A 16255-nucleotide genomic window follows, 5' to 3' on the forward strand; every position below is an offset into this window, starting at 1 on the left:
CCAGCAGTGGGCTTTGCACACCCAGTGGCAGGCTAGGAAAGCCATGCGCCCGAGAGCTTACAGCTGCCTCTGTGTGATCACGTGAGAGAACGAAGAAGTCTCAGGCGCAGTTCCTCTCCGGTCTCTCTTATTAGTGTGACTTTATCAGAAGCCACACGGAAGGAAAACAGGGACCTTCAGATACATAAATGCTTGCCTCGTTCAACCTAAGATGGTGGGTGAATTCTGAGTGTTCTTGATAAGGTTGCTGGTTACGGGGCTGGCAAGATGGCTCAGAAGGTAAGGGTGCTTGCTGCCAAGCCTGAAAATCTAGCTCCACTAGCCACATGGTCGGAGGAGAGAACTGACCTCAGGAATTGTCCTCTGACAACCACATGCATGCCATGGCATGTGTGCAGCAGTTTACGCATGCTAAATGTCATAAGGAGGATTTCGTTTGTTTGTTTTGAGACAAGGTTTCTCTCTGTAGCCCTGGCTGTCCTGGAACTCACTTTGTAGATAAGGCTGGCCTCGAACTCAGAGATTTATAATGGTACTTTATACTGCCAGCCCACAAATAACGACATGAAAACTTATTATTAATTATGAAATTCCTAACTAGCTCTTATAACTTAAATTTACCTGACTTTATTTTCTCTCTCTCTCTCTCTCTCCTTTTTGGGGGGGGGGTTCAACACAGGCTTTCTCTGTGTAGCTTTGGAGCCTGTCCTGAAACTTGCTCTGTAGACCAGGCTGGCCTCAAACTCACATAGATTCCCTTGCCTCTGCCTCCCGAGTGCTGGGATTAAAGGCGTGCACCCCCACAGTCTGACTTAATTAGCCTGTTTTTATTTTTATTTATTTATTTTGGTTTTTCGAGACAGGGTTTCTCTGTGGCTTTGGAGCCTGTCCTGGAACTACCTTTTGTAGACCAGGCTGGTCTCGAACTCACAGAGATCCGCCTGCCTCTGCCTCCCGAGTGCTGGGATTAAAGGCGTGCGCCACCACCGCCCTGCTAGCCTGTTTTTATTAATCTGTGTTCTTCACATGGCTTGGTTACTTCTACTCTGTACTACTGTATGTGTGTTATCCTGGCGTCTTGGTGATGTAATCTGTGTACCTACATTTCTCCTCCTCTTTCTCCTCAGAAATCCCGCCTATCCTCTCCTGCCTAGCTAGGATTGGCCATTTAAATCTTTATTACACCAGTCACAGCAATATATATTCACACAATGTACAAATACCCACAGCAGAGATCCGCCTGCCTCTGCCTCCTGAGTGATGGGACTAAAGGTGTGGGCCACCACTGCCTCCTGTCATAAGGAGTCTGAAGACAGCTGGCCATAGGGCGATTCGGTCCAAAAGCTCTCAAGTTGTCAAATGTGGTGGAACAGGCCTGTTGGCTCATTGATGATCAATCTTCAACTATTATTTACTTTTCTATGGACCCTCCTAACTGAGAATTTAGATTACAGATACATGAATAATGATTGTATCTGCTAGTGGATTTCCTTTTTTTTGTTTTTTTAAGCAAGGTTTCTCTGTGTATCCCTGACTGTCCTGGAACTACTCACTCCATAGACTATGCTGGCCTCAAACTCAGAGATCCACCTGCCTCTGTCTCTTGAGTGCTGGGAGTAAAGGTGTACACCACCACTACCTGGCTCTTTCTTTTCTTTTTTGTTGTTGGGGTTTGGTTTTGGTTTTATTGGGAGCATTTGGAGATGTTTGTTGCTGCTGCAGTGATTTAAGGGTGCTATTTGTATTTAGTGGGAAGGGCTAGGATTCCCCTTCTTTCTGCAATGTACAGTACATAGAAGGTCCTGCCTAGGATGTCAGTGGTGCTTGACTGAGAAGTGCTGCAAGGAAGAATGCAGAAGCAGCATGCTCAGGCGGGGTTTGTGTGAGGACTGCAGGAGCAGCATGCCCAGGCGGGGTTTGTGTGAGGCCTGCAGGAGCAGCATGCTCAGGTGGGGTTGATGTGAAGACTGCAGGAGCAGCATGCTCAGGTGGGGTTGATGTGAAGACTGCAGGAGCAGCATGCTCAGGTGGGGTTGATGTGAAGACTGCAGGAGCAGCATGCTCAGGTGGGGTTGATGTGAAGACTGCAGGAGCAGCATGCTCAGGTGGGGTTGATGTGAGGACTGCAGGAGCAGCATGCTCAGGTGGGGTTGATGTGAAGACTGCAGGAGCAGCATGTTCAGGCGGGGTTTGTGTGAGGACTGCAGGAGCAGCATGCTCAGGTGGGGTTGATGTGAAGACTGCAGGAGCAGCATGCTCAGGCGGGGTTGATGTGAAGACTGCAGGAGCAGCATGCTCAGGCGGGGTTGATGTGAAGACTGCAGGAGCAGCATGCTCAGGTGGGGTTGATGTGAGGACTGCAGGAGCAGCATGCTCAGGTGGGGTTGATGTGAAGACTGCAGGAGCAGCATGTTCAGGCGGGGTTTGTGTGAGGACTGCAGGAGCAGCATGCTCAGGTGGGGTTGATGTGAAGACTGCAGGAGCAGCATGCTCAGGCGGGGTTGATGTGAGGACTGCAGGAGCAGCATGCTCAGGTGGGGTTGATGTGAAGACTGCAGGAGCAGCATGCTCAGGTGGGGTTGATGTGAAGACTGCAGGAGCAGCATGCTCAGGTGGGGTTGATGTGAAGACTGCAGGAGCAGCATGCTCAGGCGGGGTTGATGTGAAGACTGCAGGAGCAGCATGCTCAGGTGGGGTTGATGTGAAGACTGCAGGAGCAGCATGCTCAGGCGGGGTTGATGTGAGGACTGCAGGAGCAGCATGCTCAGGCGGGGTTGATGTGAAGACTGCAGGAGCAGCATGCTCAGGTGGGGTTGATGTGAAGACTGCAGGAGCAGCATGCTCAGGCGGGGTTGATGTGAGGACTGCAGGAGCAGCATGCTCAGGTGGGGTTGATGTGAAGACTGCAGGAGCAGCATGCTCAGGCGGGGTTGATGTGAGGACAGGCCTCTCAGAAAGCGCTGCTCATGTGTCAGCCTCATGCGAGCACTAGTGGACATTTTGAAACTTTATCAAATAATTTTCTCAAATGTTCTGTACTCTTAGATAATTGGACCATTTATGGAGTAATACACTTAGGAATGTTTCAGAGGACAACCTTGTATTAATAAGGTCTTTAAAACCATTATTTCTTTTTAGTTAGAATGGATTCTCGGAATTTTAAGAATTAGTAGCCCTAAAGCTACAAACACAGTTAAAGCTTTTGAAACCTAATTTTAAGGATTTTATTTTTAGGGGCTGGAGAAATAGTTCAGTGGCTAAGAACACTGACTGTTCTTCCAAGAGGACCTGGGTTTGATTCCCAACAGCCACAAACTGTCTGTAAGTTCAGTTCCAGGTGATCGATCAGATGCCCTCTTCTGGTCGCCTGTGGTACCAAGTATATAATAAATGATGCACAGGAATACATGCAGACCAAACTACCAAATACATTAAAAAATGGTAGTAATAATAATAATAACTAACTTTGAAAGATTTTATTTTTAAAAATGTGTGTGCACTTGCAAGTATGTATATGTGCAAATGAATGTAGGTGCCCTTGGACGCCAGGAAGGAGTTGTGAGCTTCCCTATGTGGTGCAGGGTACCAAACTCAGGTCCTCTATAAGAGCAATATGTGCTTCTAACTGCTATTGCTAATTGCAATAGCCTTCCTGAAACCTAATTTTAGGCAATACTTTTACCTTTGCATCTATGTGTAGTTGAATTTTTCATTGCCCATATAATATAGATGATAGAGATTTAGCTTTAAATTAGAACAGGCAGTGATCTGAAAAGAGTTACCACTTTGTCTTGTACATCGATTTCTTTTTTTCACTAAATAGTAACAGAATGAAAGCTAGTTGGGCATTTATTTATTTATTTATTTATTTATTTATAAACCAGGAGAAGAGGACACAGGGTCTTTGTGTTCACTTTCTTGAGATAAAGGGAGCTCACTCTTCTGGGAGTCCTGAAGACTGTCCTGGCTTAGGCTAGAAGCATGAACCTGACTCCATGTCTGTTTTCTCTTCCAAGTTCTTTCCCTGTAAGGCTTGGTCTAGTCTGAGAACTGCCTCTGCTAGAACTCCAGGTGGACTGACCGGTCATGTGTGCTTGTGCCCTAGAGTACTTCTACGACACGTTCCACACCGTGGCTGACATGATGTATTTCTGCCAGATGCTGGCACTAGTGGAAACCCTCAATGCCGCGATTGGTGTCACGAGCTCCCCTGTGCTGCCTTCTCTTATCCAGGTATCGAAGAGTTGAATGTGGGAGTAAGGAACGAAAGAGTTTAATGTGTATCCAGTAGATAGGTCATAATTTGTCGTGTTTCAGTTACTACTTTCTTCTTCTTTTTTTTGTTTTTGGTTTTATTTTTGTTTTTCGAGACAGGGTTTCTCTGTGTAACTTTGGAGCCTGTCCTGGAACTTGCTCTGTAGACCAGGCTGACCTCACACTCACAGAGATCCACCTGCCTCTACTTTCCGAGTGCTGGGATTAGAGGTGTGCGCCACCACTGCCTGGCTGCCGTGTTTCAGTTATTGAATATATTTATTTACATAGAATGGTATAGTTTATTTCAGCATGGAGGGAAATGTAATTTTTTTTAAGTCAGGGTCTCTCTAGTACTGGCTGTCCTAAAATTTGCTCTGTAGACCAGTCTATCCTTGAACTCAGAGATCCTCTTTCCTCTGCCTCCCAAGTGCTGGGACTAAAGCTATACCCTACCATACATGGCCTTAGAGGAAAATTGTAAAGCACTGATGTTTTCCAAAGCACATTTCCCCATTGCTGGCCTGTTTCGTTGTTTATCACACTTTCATGAAATGACAACGTTATGAAGAACTTTAGGGTTGTTTGATTTTCCAGCAGGAGCAGAGAAGCCTATTTGTTGCTTTGAACAAAGAATTCCTGTCCCTTCGCTCTTTCTGCAGTGTTCGTAGGTGGCTTTCGCTGCTAAAACTCAGCATCTGGAAAGGTTTTTTGTTCCCTCCAATACTTGTTGCCTCAGGCAGTTATTGTCAGGAATGGAGCGCCAAGGTCTTTGATCCTCCTCATCCTGCTAAGCTCCTTAGCGGGTCACGTACTGTGCAGAACATTGCCCAACTGCAGAGGCAAACAGTTGGCTCCAGTTGCTGTTCTCATCCCAGTGCTGATTTCATGTGCACTGTGTGCTTGTCTTCTCTCCCAGCCGTGTGTTCCCACAGGGCAATTGCTTGGCAAGAGAGGTATTAGTTAATGTGGCAAACTTTATTACTTAGGGGTTTTTCTGCCCCTAGGAACAGGCTGTCCGTTTAGTTTAAAAAGTAACAGGAGATAGTGTGTGATACAATAATGTAGAATTTGCCTGCTGGAAGGGACAGGCTCAGAATCACCATTTATGTCGGAAGTGTCTTTCATGTAGGACACGTGGGTGTGAGCTTCTGGATCTGGGCATGGCCGTGTGCCCTGACAGGGCCTGTTTTGACTTATTTGATGGCTGAATTTGCCACAGCAGGTTGACTGGAGCACTTAACATATATTTCAGGGTTACAGTGCAGAGTGAGGACACAAGGCAACTCAAGTGACAGTTCCTGGATACTGAGCAGGAATAATAAGAAAGCAATGGAGACCAAAAGCTTAGGGAGGAGATTCCTTGTTGCTCTTTGAGAAAAGATTAAAGAATCAGGCCCAGTACTTAGCTGAAGTGGTTTGATGGAAAATATTTTCTATATAAAATAATCATATATCAGTAGACTAAAATATGCTTACTGGCTTTGCAAAAATACCGTAGAGAATTCTTTTTGCGGAAACTCAGCAGATTCAATAGTGGATGAACATGTGGTCTGCTAATGTAGATGGAAGAAGAAAATACCCACTTAGATCAAACGGCTGAGAGACAAAGTGACTGGGCATGCAGAACTTACAGCCTCGGTTTAAGTATCACAAGGTATAGGGATGTGAAGTAGAGAAGTGAGAGCCGTCCCTCCTAGAGCAGAGGCTCCAGGGAGCAGTCTGTGAAGGTGAAGTAAATAAACCTGCCGCTCTCAGTCTTGCCAGCAAAAACCTTCCGTCTGAGGCAGGGGATGTACTGTTTATGAGCTGGCATGGTAGCACAAGCCTGTAACCCCAGTACTTGGGAAATTAAGATGGGAGGTCTGAGTGCAAGGCCAGCCTAGAGTAGCTGGTGAGACCCCAAGTCCTGCAGAGGGATCTGTGATAGAAATTACAGAGTAATACATAGAGCATGAATTCTAAAAAGCTAAATGATAGGCATATGGGGGCCAGAGAGATGGTTCAGTAGTCAAGAGTGCTCGCTGCTCTTTCAGAGGACCTGAATTTGGTTTTCAGTACCCATGTCAGGTGGCTCACAACCATCTGCAGCTCTAGCCTTCTGGCTGCCATAGGTACCCACATACAAGTGGCACACACATACACATAAATAAAAATAAATGTTAAAAAATTTCCGTGAAGCCGGGCGATGGTGGCGCATGCCTTTAATCCCAGCACTCGGGAGGCAGAGGCAGGCGGATCTCTGTGAGTTCGAGACCAGCCTGGTCTACAGAGCTAGTTCCAGGACAGGCTTCAAAGCCACAGAGAAACCCTGTCTCGAAAAACCAAAAAAAAAAAAATTTTCCGTGAGATAGTATATTATGTGGAACACACATACAAGCAGTAGACTGTGCAGACAAGCAGTGGAATGATAGGCACAGGACAGCATTGTATACAGTACAGCAGTTACTGGATTTGTAGTGCACTGTTCCGTACTGTGGGTTATGCAGGCACCAGTGTTCATTGGCAGTATCCTTTGTATTGTGTTTGTGTGTGTGTGTGTGTGCTTTTGATACTGGAGAAACAGTAATAACTCGATGTTCTAAGGATCTACTAAACATGCTTAGGAAATACTGAGTTGCACAGAGCAGAATTTAGCTAAAGGAATGCTCTTGGTTCTCTTATTAGGAATAGTGTGGTTCTGCCAGCAGGCAGGATGATCTTGGGTAACAGCTGTCTGGTAGCAGCCCTGATGTGTTTGAAGACAACTCTGACAGTTGTCTTTTTACACTGGAAATCTCTCCATTTGTCCAAACAACCAAACCTTGGGATTTCTCTCTCTGTGAAATGTGTTTAATTGCTCAAAGTGTAACTTGGGTCCCTGAAACTATAAGTTGATGGGGGTTTCTGCTTAGCTGGATCCGTTTTGTGTGTTAGCCAGAACCAGTTTTGCACTGTTATTAAAGGGTTTTTCCTTTATTAATCTCTAATTGGTGAAGTGATTTCTCATTGGGAAGGCATGTATCACATTAATGTACACATTATTTCTATACACAGAAAAGTACCTATTTATTGACAAAGACTGCGTGGATCATTTTTCCAATACTGTAACAAGGGGCCATGAAATGGCTCAGTGGGTAAAAGCTCCAAGTTCAACATCTCCTGTGGTAAGAGAGGACCAACTCCTGCAAGCACAGTCCACTCATTTCCACCCTGCCACCCCCAATAAAGCCTTAGCAAAGGCTTTAAAAAGTGGGCATTTGTAGGAACATGCTTGCATATGCTGCAGAGACATGCGGACAGATATAGAAGTAGATGTGCACATAGATACGATATGTAAATTTTCCCTCCTTTGGGTCTTTTTTAACAGTTTCTTGGAAGAAATTTTATTCTATTTATCATCTTCGGCACCATGGAAGAAATGCAAAACAAAGCTGTGGTTTTCTTTGTGTTTTATTCATGGAGTGCAATTGAAATTTTCAGGTGGGTAGAAATACTTGCCCCTCTCTGGAGTGGATGTTGTTGCCTTGACTAGAAGTTTCATTTGGTTTGGGGCTAGCATTATACATGTGAGAATTCTAGCTCCATTAGCGAGCTCTGCGGCTATAGGGAAGAGAGAACTGAAGAACAAAAGACCCATCTACTACAACCTCAAGGTCTCACCATTGGGTTGCAAAGACCCAACACCCAACCATGAGGGAAGTACTTGAGAAGGCTGGAGGAGCACAAGGTGGGAGCAGCAGTCCGGGTGGATGTGTTAGTCACCTTCCTGAGGCATGGTAAGCTCTTACTCAGGAGTACTCAAGTCTTGAGCTTAGCTTAGCTATTTTTTTCTCTTTGAATTGTCAGTAAAAAAAAAAAAAACTTTTGAAAAATTAATTCAGTGCCCTGTATAGTGGCACACATCTGTAATTCCAGAACTCAAAAGGCTGAGGCAGGAAGATTGCCATGAATTTGAGGTCAGCCTGATCTATAGACAACAGAAGAATCTGTCCAGTTGTGTTCCTTTTTAGCCACGCCATCCAGTGTCTGCTTCCCCATTGAGTCCTTTGCAGCTAGGCTTCTGCAGATTGCCTCCTCAGCTCTAGATGTGAGTAGTACTAGTTTGAGAGTTCATGGTGCACCGGAAAGAGGCAGTGGTGCTTGGCCCATGTCTCAGCTGTGCCTGGGTCTGTACCCTCAGACATGTTGGATTGATTTTAACATTTTCTATTTGGGAAGAAATTAATTTCTTGTGATGTTTCTTTTTAAAATTTGTTTTTCAGTCAGGGATAGTGTAGCCTTGACTGGCTTTGTTATATAGATTGGGCTTTCCTTGAACTCAGACACCTGCCTGCCTCTACCTCCTCTGTGCTGGGACTAAAGGCGTGTACTGCCATGCCTAGGGTGATGTCTCTTTTAAGGCTGAGCATTTCTGATTCCAGATTAGAAGCTTTTTGTATAATTTAGGATCATCTGTTTATCCAGAGGTAGAGTTTGGCATCTCTACCCACTGGGAACATAGATGAGAACAAAGCCAATTGGGTTCTAAGCATCCAGTGTGTAGCTGAACAAAGAGGGTTCCTGGAAGAATACACTGAGCCTGCCAGTGGAGTTGGAGTGGAGCTAACCCACATGCTGCCGGTGGCAAACCCTTTGGTATTTGTGAACTCTGTTCTCCATAGGTACCCCTTCTACATGCTGTCCTGCATCGATGTGGACTGGGACGTGCTCACGTGGCTCCGTTACACTATGTGGATTCCCTTATACCCCCTGGGATGCTTGTCAGAAGGTATTTTCAGAAACTTTCTGTCTCATAGTGTAGCTCCCAGGGGTGCCGTAGGGGTTAAAAGGCCGTTTTTGCTTCTGCCAGCCTTTAAGGTGCTGCTAAGACTTTGCAGGGATGTCTTTTGATGGCCTCTTTGTGTACTTGTTGTGCTGTTCCAGAGATGGGGGGCTCATTTCACAAGGCCTGGAGGAGGGTGCTCAGGAGCTGCATGCATGCTCTTTATTGACACGCTACTTAGTATTCCAAAGTGACATCTTATTCCTGATAAGCCCATAGCAGCCCAGTGCGAGGGCTGTTCTCAGCTCTGTTGACAGCTTAGAGGCAGTGCGAGAGGTCGCGGGAGGAGGAAACATCTCCTGAAGCCTCAGGCTGGACCTGAGGCCTGAGCTGCTGGAGGCTGTTGCTTCATACATCTGTTCCATTTGCTTCTCATTATCTGTTTGTTTCCTTCCAGCTGTGGCAGTGATCCAGTCCATTCCAGTATTCAATGAGTCAGGAAGGTTCAGTTTTACTTTGCCATATCCAGTGAAGATGAAAGTTCAATTTTCCCTCTTCCTTCAGGTTTATCTTGTAATGTTATTCTTAGGTAAGTACTAGCTATACGTGCACATTCCTGCCATGTGTTAGATAGGATAGCCAAGCAGTTCCGTTTCCAGCATCCTTGTTGCAGTTCTACTTCTGAAAGAGTGGCGGGGAAGGTTTTCTTCTTGAAAACAGACCGGGTAGGAGTAAGCTGCGTATGGAGAGCTTTTCCTTTTGGTCTGAGTAGCTGAACTATGACTTTCTTGGTCACTAGGAGTCTGTCCAAGATATGGATACTGGGGAAATAGCCCAGGTTATCTCTCGAGGAGTGACTAAGGAACCCTTCTAGAGCAGTAGGAGCAGCTATGCTGCCTCTATTCTGACTAGTTTGAGGGCTGAGGCAGGGCTGCTTAAGCACAGGAATTTTAGCCCAGTCTCAAAAAAAATTGCTATATAAGATGGGCAATCACATGCACGCCATTAATCCCAGCACTCCAGGGGCAGAGGCAGGCGGATCTCTGTGAGTTCAAGGCCAGCCTCGTCTACAGAGCAAGTTCTAGGACAGGCTCCAAAGCTACAGAGAAACCCTGTTTCGAAAACAAAAACAAACACGTTTCTTTGAGCGGCACATTAATTCCTCATCCACAGGTTAGGAGGTGGAATAATAAGCTGGGCAGTAGTAGTGCACACCTGTAGTCCCAGCACTCAGGAGGCAGAGGCAGGAGTTGTGAGTGACTTCTAGGACAGCCAGGGCTACACAGAGAAACCCTGTCTCCTGGAAGAAGAAGAGAAAGAGGTGGACATGCAGCTGTGGCAAGGGAAGGAGGTAGTGATGGCCTCTTAGGTTGTTGGAAAGCTTCCTGCTGGTCACAACTACCTACTTAGTAATTTAGGTTTGTATAAAACAGAAATTCTAAATTAATTCATATAAGAACTAATGGGAACAAGAACTAAACCTTAGGGGGCTGGAGAGATGGCTCAGCAGTTAAGAGCACTGACTGGTCTTAACTCAGAGGGCCTGAGTTCAATTTCCAGCACTATCTGGTGTCTCACAACCATCTATAGTGGGATCTAATGCCCTTTTCTGCATAACGGCATACCTGCAGATAGAACACTCATATACATTAAATAAATATTTAAAAAGAAACATTTTAAAAGCCTTATTTACTTGAAAGGTAACTTAAAGGATTCCTTTTATATGTCTGTTTAGATTCTGTCTGTCTGTCTGTCTATCTATCTATCTATCTGCCATCTTTTTCTTTTTTTTTCTTTTTGGTTTTTCGAGACAGGGTTTCTCTGTAGCTTTGGAGCCTGTCCTGGAACTCCCTTTGTAGACCAGGTTGGACTCGAACTCTGTCACTTAGTGTGGGAGACCTAACTCCCTTGGGATTCCCCAGGATCTAGTAAAGGCATTGGAGTCCTGTGTGGCGGCTCACATTTATAACCACAGCAGCAGGGAGACTAAGGCTAGTCTGGGCAATAGAGTAAGGCCATCTCCAAGAAAGGATAGGACTATTTTCATATGCACCAACTCTGTTATCTTTCCTTTGTGTTACTGTTGTTGAATTTGCAAGATGTGCATCCTTCTTCGGAATGAAGAAAATCCAAAGTCCCAACTTCAGATCTTAACCAGGTAGTGCATATTTGTAGGTCAAGGAATTTTCTATACACCATTTTCTCACAGTAAGTCTGTGGAGTGTTTTTATCCCTGTTGTACAAATGAGGGAACTGAAGTGAGGCTAAGCTTCAGAACTTACTGGCCAAGTAGAATTGGAACTTGACTCTGAAATCCTGTTTCCTCACTACTGTGTTGTTTGTTTGTCTAGACTGCTGCTTACTAAATGTGTTCTTGAATAGCCTCGCAGGTTTTCATTTGGGCATTTCAATAAACGCATAAGGAGAAAAACAAGCAAAAAAATTTTTGAACTTAATCATTTATGTAAGGGTATAAACTGTATTGATGATTGTATCAATATTAAAATGCCTCAAAAAATGAGAAAGGCAGTCAGATGATCAGATTATAGGAGATAAAGTATGATAAAAAGTTAAATCTAAGTTGTCCACTATACAGGACTTATCCTTGTCTAAACCTGCACGGCAGAGCATGAGGAGACAGCGCAGTGCAGTACCGCTGGTGGGACCTTAAGATGTATCTATCAATACATAGTGCTGTGAAGTGTGGGAAACAAACCACAGAACCTCCACTTCCAGTCGCAAAGACATCTAACCAGTGTTTTCTTTTTTGCAGGGTTATATATTAATTTTCGTCACCTTTATAAACAGCGCAGGCGGCGGTATGGACAAAGAAAGAAAAAGCTCCACTAAAGAGAAATTTGGTAGCTTTGTGCCGGTTTGAGCTGAATCTATGATTCTTACCATTTTACCTTCTTGTACTGATGTAAAAGTTATTATTTTTTAAGTAATGCTATCTCCTTTCCCCAGTAACATTCCTGAACTTACTGTATTTTATCTTAGTATTGTACTTGCATGACATGGATTTCTGGTATCTAACAACAGGTTCGTGCTTCTGTATTTAATGACAGTTAGACTGCCCTACACCTTTCCTTCATGTCCGTCCGCTCTTTCCTACAGGTACTATCTATCTTTACAGTTAGGACAGGACTACATTCCCACTGAAAATGATCGGAAGTGACCCAAGCAGGACCTAATATGTACTATACCCAAAGGGTTACTTGTGTAGGGGGTAAACTGACTTTTTGAAAATCAGGTAAATTTGGTCATTGATTAAACATTTTTGAGCCAGAGTAGGGCTGGAGAACACTTCGTACTTGATGTCTTTTGCTTAAAGACTTTCATTACTACAGCACTTGGCAGCATGGGCATCGAAGAGGCAGAGTGATTTAAAGAAAGCCATCAGAACCTGGGAACATCATGATATTTCATTCCTAGTTAAATCAGAACTGTCTGCAACACTGGAGAAAGAGGGAGCATTACTTGCAAAACACTGATATTATAAGTTCCAAATGTGAATGAATGGCTGCAGGGGTCAGAAGGAAACAGAGATTTGGGTGCTAGACAGCTGTTCTAATGGGAGCCTGTGGCAAATACTAAAATAGGCCAGACACACCTACAAGCTGTCCTGGGCTGTGCACACAGTCAGCCTACAACTTTTTTGGACTAGCTCATTTTCTTGTGTATTTCTCTGAGTGATCAGTGAGACTACCTTTTTGACCTTCAGACTCCTGTCTTGTTTTTATTTTTTAAAACCTGTGCGCAGTGGGAACTTGAGCTGGGAAATCACCAGGATTCCTGCAGGAAACCCCCCAAAAGGGGAACTGAATAAAACCTAGACCTTAGGGTTGGCCATTGTACAAGATGTTGTCAGTCTCACTACCACATTCCATGTAAACCTAGTTATGAGGTAACACTAGAAATGAGCTAAGGGTGGCAGCACCCAGGCCTGCCACTCTCAGTGTGTTGTCTCAGTGAGCCCAAGGCATTAAGCTGGATTAGCATTAAGCTGGCTGGTCTGATAACCTCATCTCACTGAAGAGCAGTTTCCAGGTCTGCAGCTTCTGTCAGTGCTTGTTGGTAGTGGCTTCTGGCGTTTCTTCCACTGGCGGTGGGACTGACCAGGCAGGTCAGCTTTGCAGCCAACTGTGCTGCATCCTTGTGCAAAATCCCATGTTCTAGTTGCTGTTAGCATCCCCTTTGTTGCTGTCTGAGAAAGTGAAAGATTGTGTATTTCTATTAAAACATTTACAGTCAAAATCCTAATAATTTGTGTTTAAAGATTATTTAGACTAATGGTTTTCAAATGGGTAAAGTCTTTGCTTAGGCAAACATTGCCTAGTATTTCACACTAAACCATAAGCGGTGACACAGCCTTTGGAAGCCCGACTTCTATCAGTGTTCTCTGAACCACACTGGCCAGGACCTGGCTGAGGTGCAAATCTTGATCACTGTCAGAAGTGAGGAAGTTAATATAGAACCCAAGAAATGTCAGGATTTTAGGAATATGACATTTTGGAAGTTGAATTATATTCAAGGGATAAGACAGAGCAAAACAATGTGTTTCTAAATGAAATCATTTTATAGAAAATCAAATATTTAATTTTCATTTAAAAACATGAACAGGAGTGATTTTACACACATGTGGTTACTGTCTAAAGATTTGTACCTCAGATACACCAGAAGCACCTGAGCACTGCCACTGTATCGTAACAAGTTCTAAGAAAAATTTTGAAACTTGGTGGCATCAGGTTTGTACTTAGACAAGTTTTAGACGTCTGGATTGCTCATTCTAAGCACAGTAGAATTGAGACGTAAACCTGTAAAAAAAAGTTGTTTTTTGGATGCGGGAAGGCCCTTGCTGGGCAGGCTTCCTGAAGGTGGCAGTGGAGCTCTGTCCTCATCTGTCCAAGCTTCTCAGGAGTTGTGCTCAACATGAACCAAAAGCTGTTTCGGACTGAGCCCCACGGAGCTAGTGTGAAAGCCCCAGACAACCACCCTTCGGACCTTTCTCAGACTGCAGTAGAGACATTCAAACTGGCAGTGCTGCTTCTGAGACAGCTCGAGGTCTTTGGATGGCTATTTGGGGCTGAATGAGCTCATTTTCAGACAAAATGAACAGAGAAGGAAAGCTCCAGAGGTTAGCATCACATTCGTTCAGTGCTGCTCCCTGAGAAGTCCGTGTGCAGGGGTGTGATGTTGTGGTCATATGCAGCATACTCAGAGGTGCCGGTGCTGGCCAGCTTGAGCTGCTGGGCAGCGTGGGTGAGCTGGAATGCGGCATCTGGGTGGGCTGTGTCAGGCAGCAGGGTGCACTCCCTCTCCAGCATGTCAGCCACTCCTTTGAGCAGGTCCAGGAAACCAAAGGCTAAGGCAGCTTTTCGCAACCTGTTCAGCTCCTGAAACAATTTCCAAGCACTCTGCTTTAAAGTCAGTTCTTTTTGACCTCAACTTAGGAAGCATTTCTTTTTTTTTTTTTTTTTTGGTTTTTTCGAGACAGGGTTTCTCTGTGGCTTTGGAGCCTGTCCTGGAACTAGCTCTGTAGACCAGGCTGGTCTCGAACTCACAGAGATCCGCCTGCCTCTGCCTCCCAAGTGCTGGGATTAAAGGCGTGCGCCACCATCGCCCGGCAGGAAGCATTTCTTTAAATAAGAACCAGGGACAGCAGTGTGAGGCGTAACTGGCAAGTGGTGTCTGCAGTGTGCTCAGCAGTAGTTGGTCAGCCAGCTGATCACCATTAATGTGCACTTACGCCAAACCCAGGAAGCGCCTTTCACATAGCATCCACGCTAACTAGTTTCTGTCTCCTAATGAGGCATGGGAAAGGCTTGCTCCAAGTCTTGGCCTTGTAGCCTGGTGCCTCTCTAATACAGACTTGGAGTGTGAGTGACAGTGAACACATTTGGGGACAGACCAGAAAAACACAAAGCACCCCATTAGCCACTAGGGCGAGTTGTGGGCAAGCTGAGGAGCCACTCTGGTCTCAGGCCTTGTTTTCCCAGGAAGGAGACCCCATCCTCATCTACTTGAAGACACGAAGCAGCCAGTCGCAGGGGCCCTTTCAGTTTCTCAGACATGGTGCTGGTTATACTGTATTAGGGAAGATGAATGATCACCTCAATACCAAGTCTTCCTTGTACTGGACACAAGTAGGACATACAGACTGCAGAAGCTGTGCAGAGGACAAGAGCCTGGATGGATCACAGCTTTGGGAGGTCTGGCTGGCTGAAAGCTTTCCTATTGAACTTGATTAAAACTGTATTTTGTCCAATGTCCCCAGATGGTTAGTAACTAGGTTTAAAGGCAGTAAGATGATACTCAGACAAGGTAGGTGTGATATCTGAGAGCTGCTCACCTGAGGCTACAGGAGTACCTCACCGTAATCACATGGTGCACACTCATAATTCTACCCCCACACTCTAACTACCATGATTTTTCTACTACAGTTTTGACAGTCTCACCTTATAGAATGTTTGTGTTTTTTCAGGAAGCTTCCTTGCATTTCTTAAGATCTTCTGTACATCTGTCTATGAGGCATAAAAATAATTCAATGTTAGAATTCTGTGGCTTTAAAGAAAAAAAAGGGGGGCTAGAGAGATGGCTCAGTGGTTAAGAGCACACTGCCTGCTCATCTAAAGGTCCTGAGTTCAATTCCCAGCAACCACATGGTGGCTCACAACCATCTGTAATGAGATCTGGTGCCTTCTTATGGCCTGTAGGTATGCATGTAGACAGAATACTATATATACAATAAATAAATAAATCTTAAAAAAAAAAGAAAATCAATCCAGTAACTTATAAGAACAGACTGTCAACATGAAGAGTCCTTCTAAGGTGATATTAGTATTCTGCTCAACAATGGCAAAAACACCTTCCTCCTTTAAAAGGCTTGATGGTATTAAATTAATCGTCTCATAGAAATAGACCCAGTGCACCTACAAATCTATGGACAGAACATTGATGGGGAAAGAATAACTGTTGCTGAAAACTGAATAAGTGCAAAAAAAAAAAAAGTTGAACCTTCAGTTCACAGGACATTACAAAAAAAGATCAGCTCAAAATGGGGCTGGAGACATGGTTCAATGGTTAAGCGCACAGGAGTTTCCTGTCTGGAACTAGGTGGTGCCAATGACCACCTAACAGTATACACTGCTGAACCTGTACATCTTTAAATGGATGAAACGGTAAATTTAATGTGTACGTTACTAAAATAAGAAAACAAACAAGAATCCAGGACTAAAATAGTGATTCAGTCAAAGT

General features: G+C 44.6%; 2 protein-coding genes across 7 annotated transcripts in view; one reads left to right on the plus strand and one right to left on the minus strand.

Annotated features, from left to right (window-relative positions):
* Positions 1-13264, plus strand: part of Hacd3 (3-hydroxyacyl-CoA dehydratase 3) — a 38310-nt gene extending 25046 nt beyond the window's left edge. Inside the window, exons 7-11 of the mRNA XM_075965505.1 lie at positions 4106-4233; positions 7604-7716; positions 8898-9004; positions 9456-9587; positions 11772-13264. Coding sequence (XP_075821620.1) covers positions 4106-4233; positions 7604-7716; positions 8898-9004; positions 9456-9587; positions 11772-11848 — 557 coding nt within the window. The 3' untranslated portion in view covers positions 11849-13264. The remainder of the gene's footprint in view (positions 1-4105; positions 4234-7603; positions 7717-8897; positions 9005-9455; positions 9588-11771) is intronic.
* A 292-nt stretch (positions 13265-13556) lies between these two features.
* Ints14 (integrator complex subunit 14) overlaps positions 13557-16255 on the minus strand; it is a 30061-nt gene continuing 27362 nt past the window's right edge. For all 6 annotated transcript variants that reach the window (XM_075965500.1, XM_075965503.1, XM_075965501.1 and 3 more), the window contains 2 exons: positions 15457-15522; positions 13557-14394 (listed from right to left, as the gene is read on the minus strand). In XM_075965500.1, the coding sequence (XP_075821615.1) occupies positions 14143-14394; positions 15457-15522 (318 nt within the window). In that variant the 3' untranslated portion in view covers positions 13557-14142. The remainder of the gene's footprint in view (positions 14395-15456; positions 15523-16255) is intronic.

Source organism: Microtus pennsylvanicus, chromosome 3 (assembly GCF_037038515.1).
Source record: "Microtus pennsylvanicus isolate mMicPen1 chromosome 3, mMicPen1.hap1, whole genome shotgun sequence".
Classification (NCBI taxonomy): Eukaryota; Metazoa; Chordata; class Mammalia; order Rodentia; family Cricetidae; genus Microtus; species Microtus pennsylvanicus.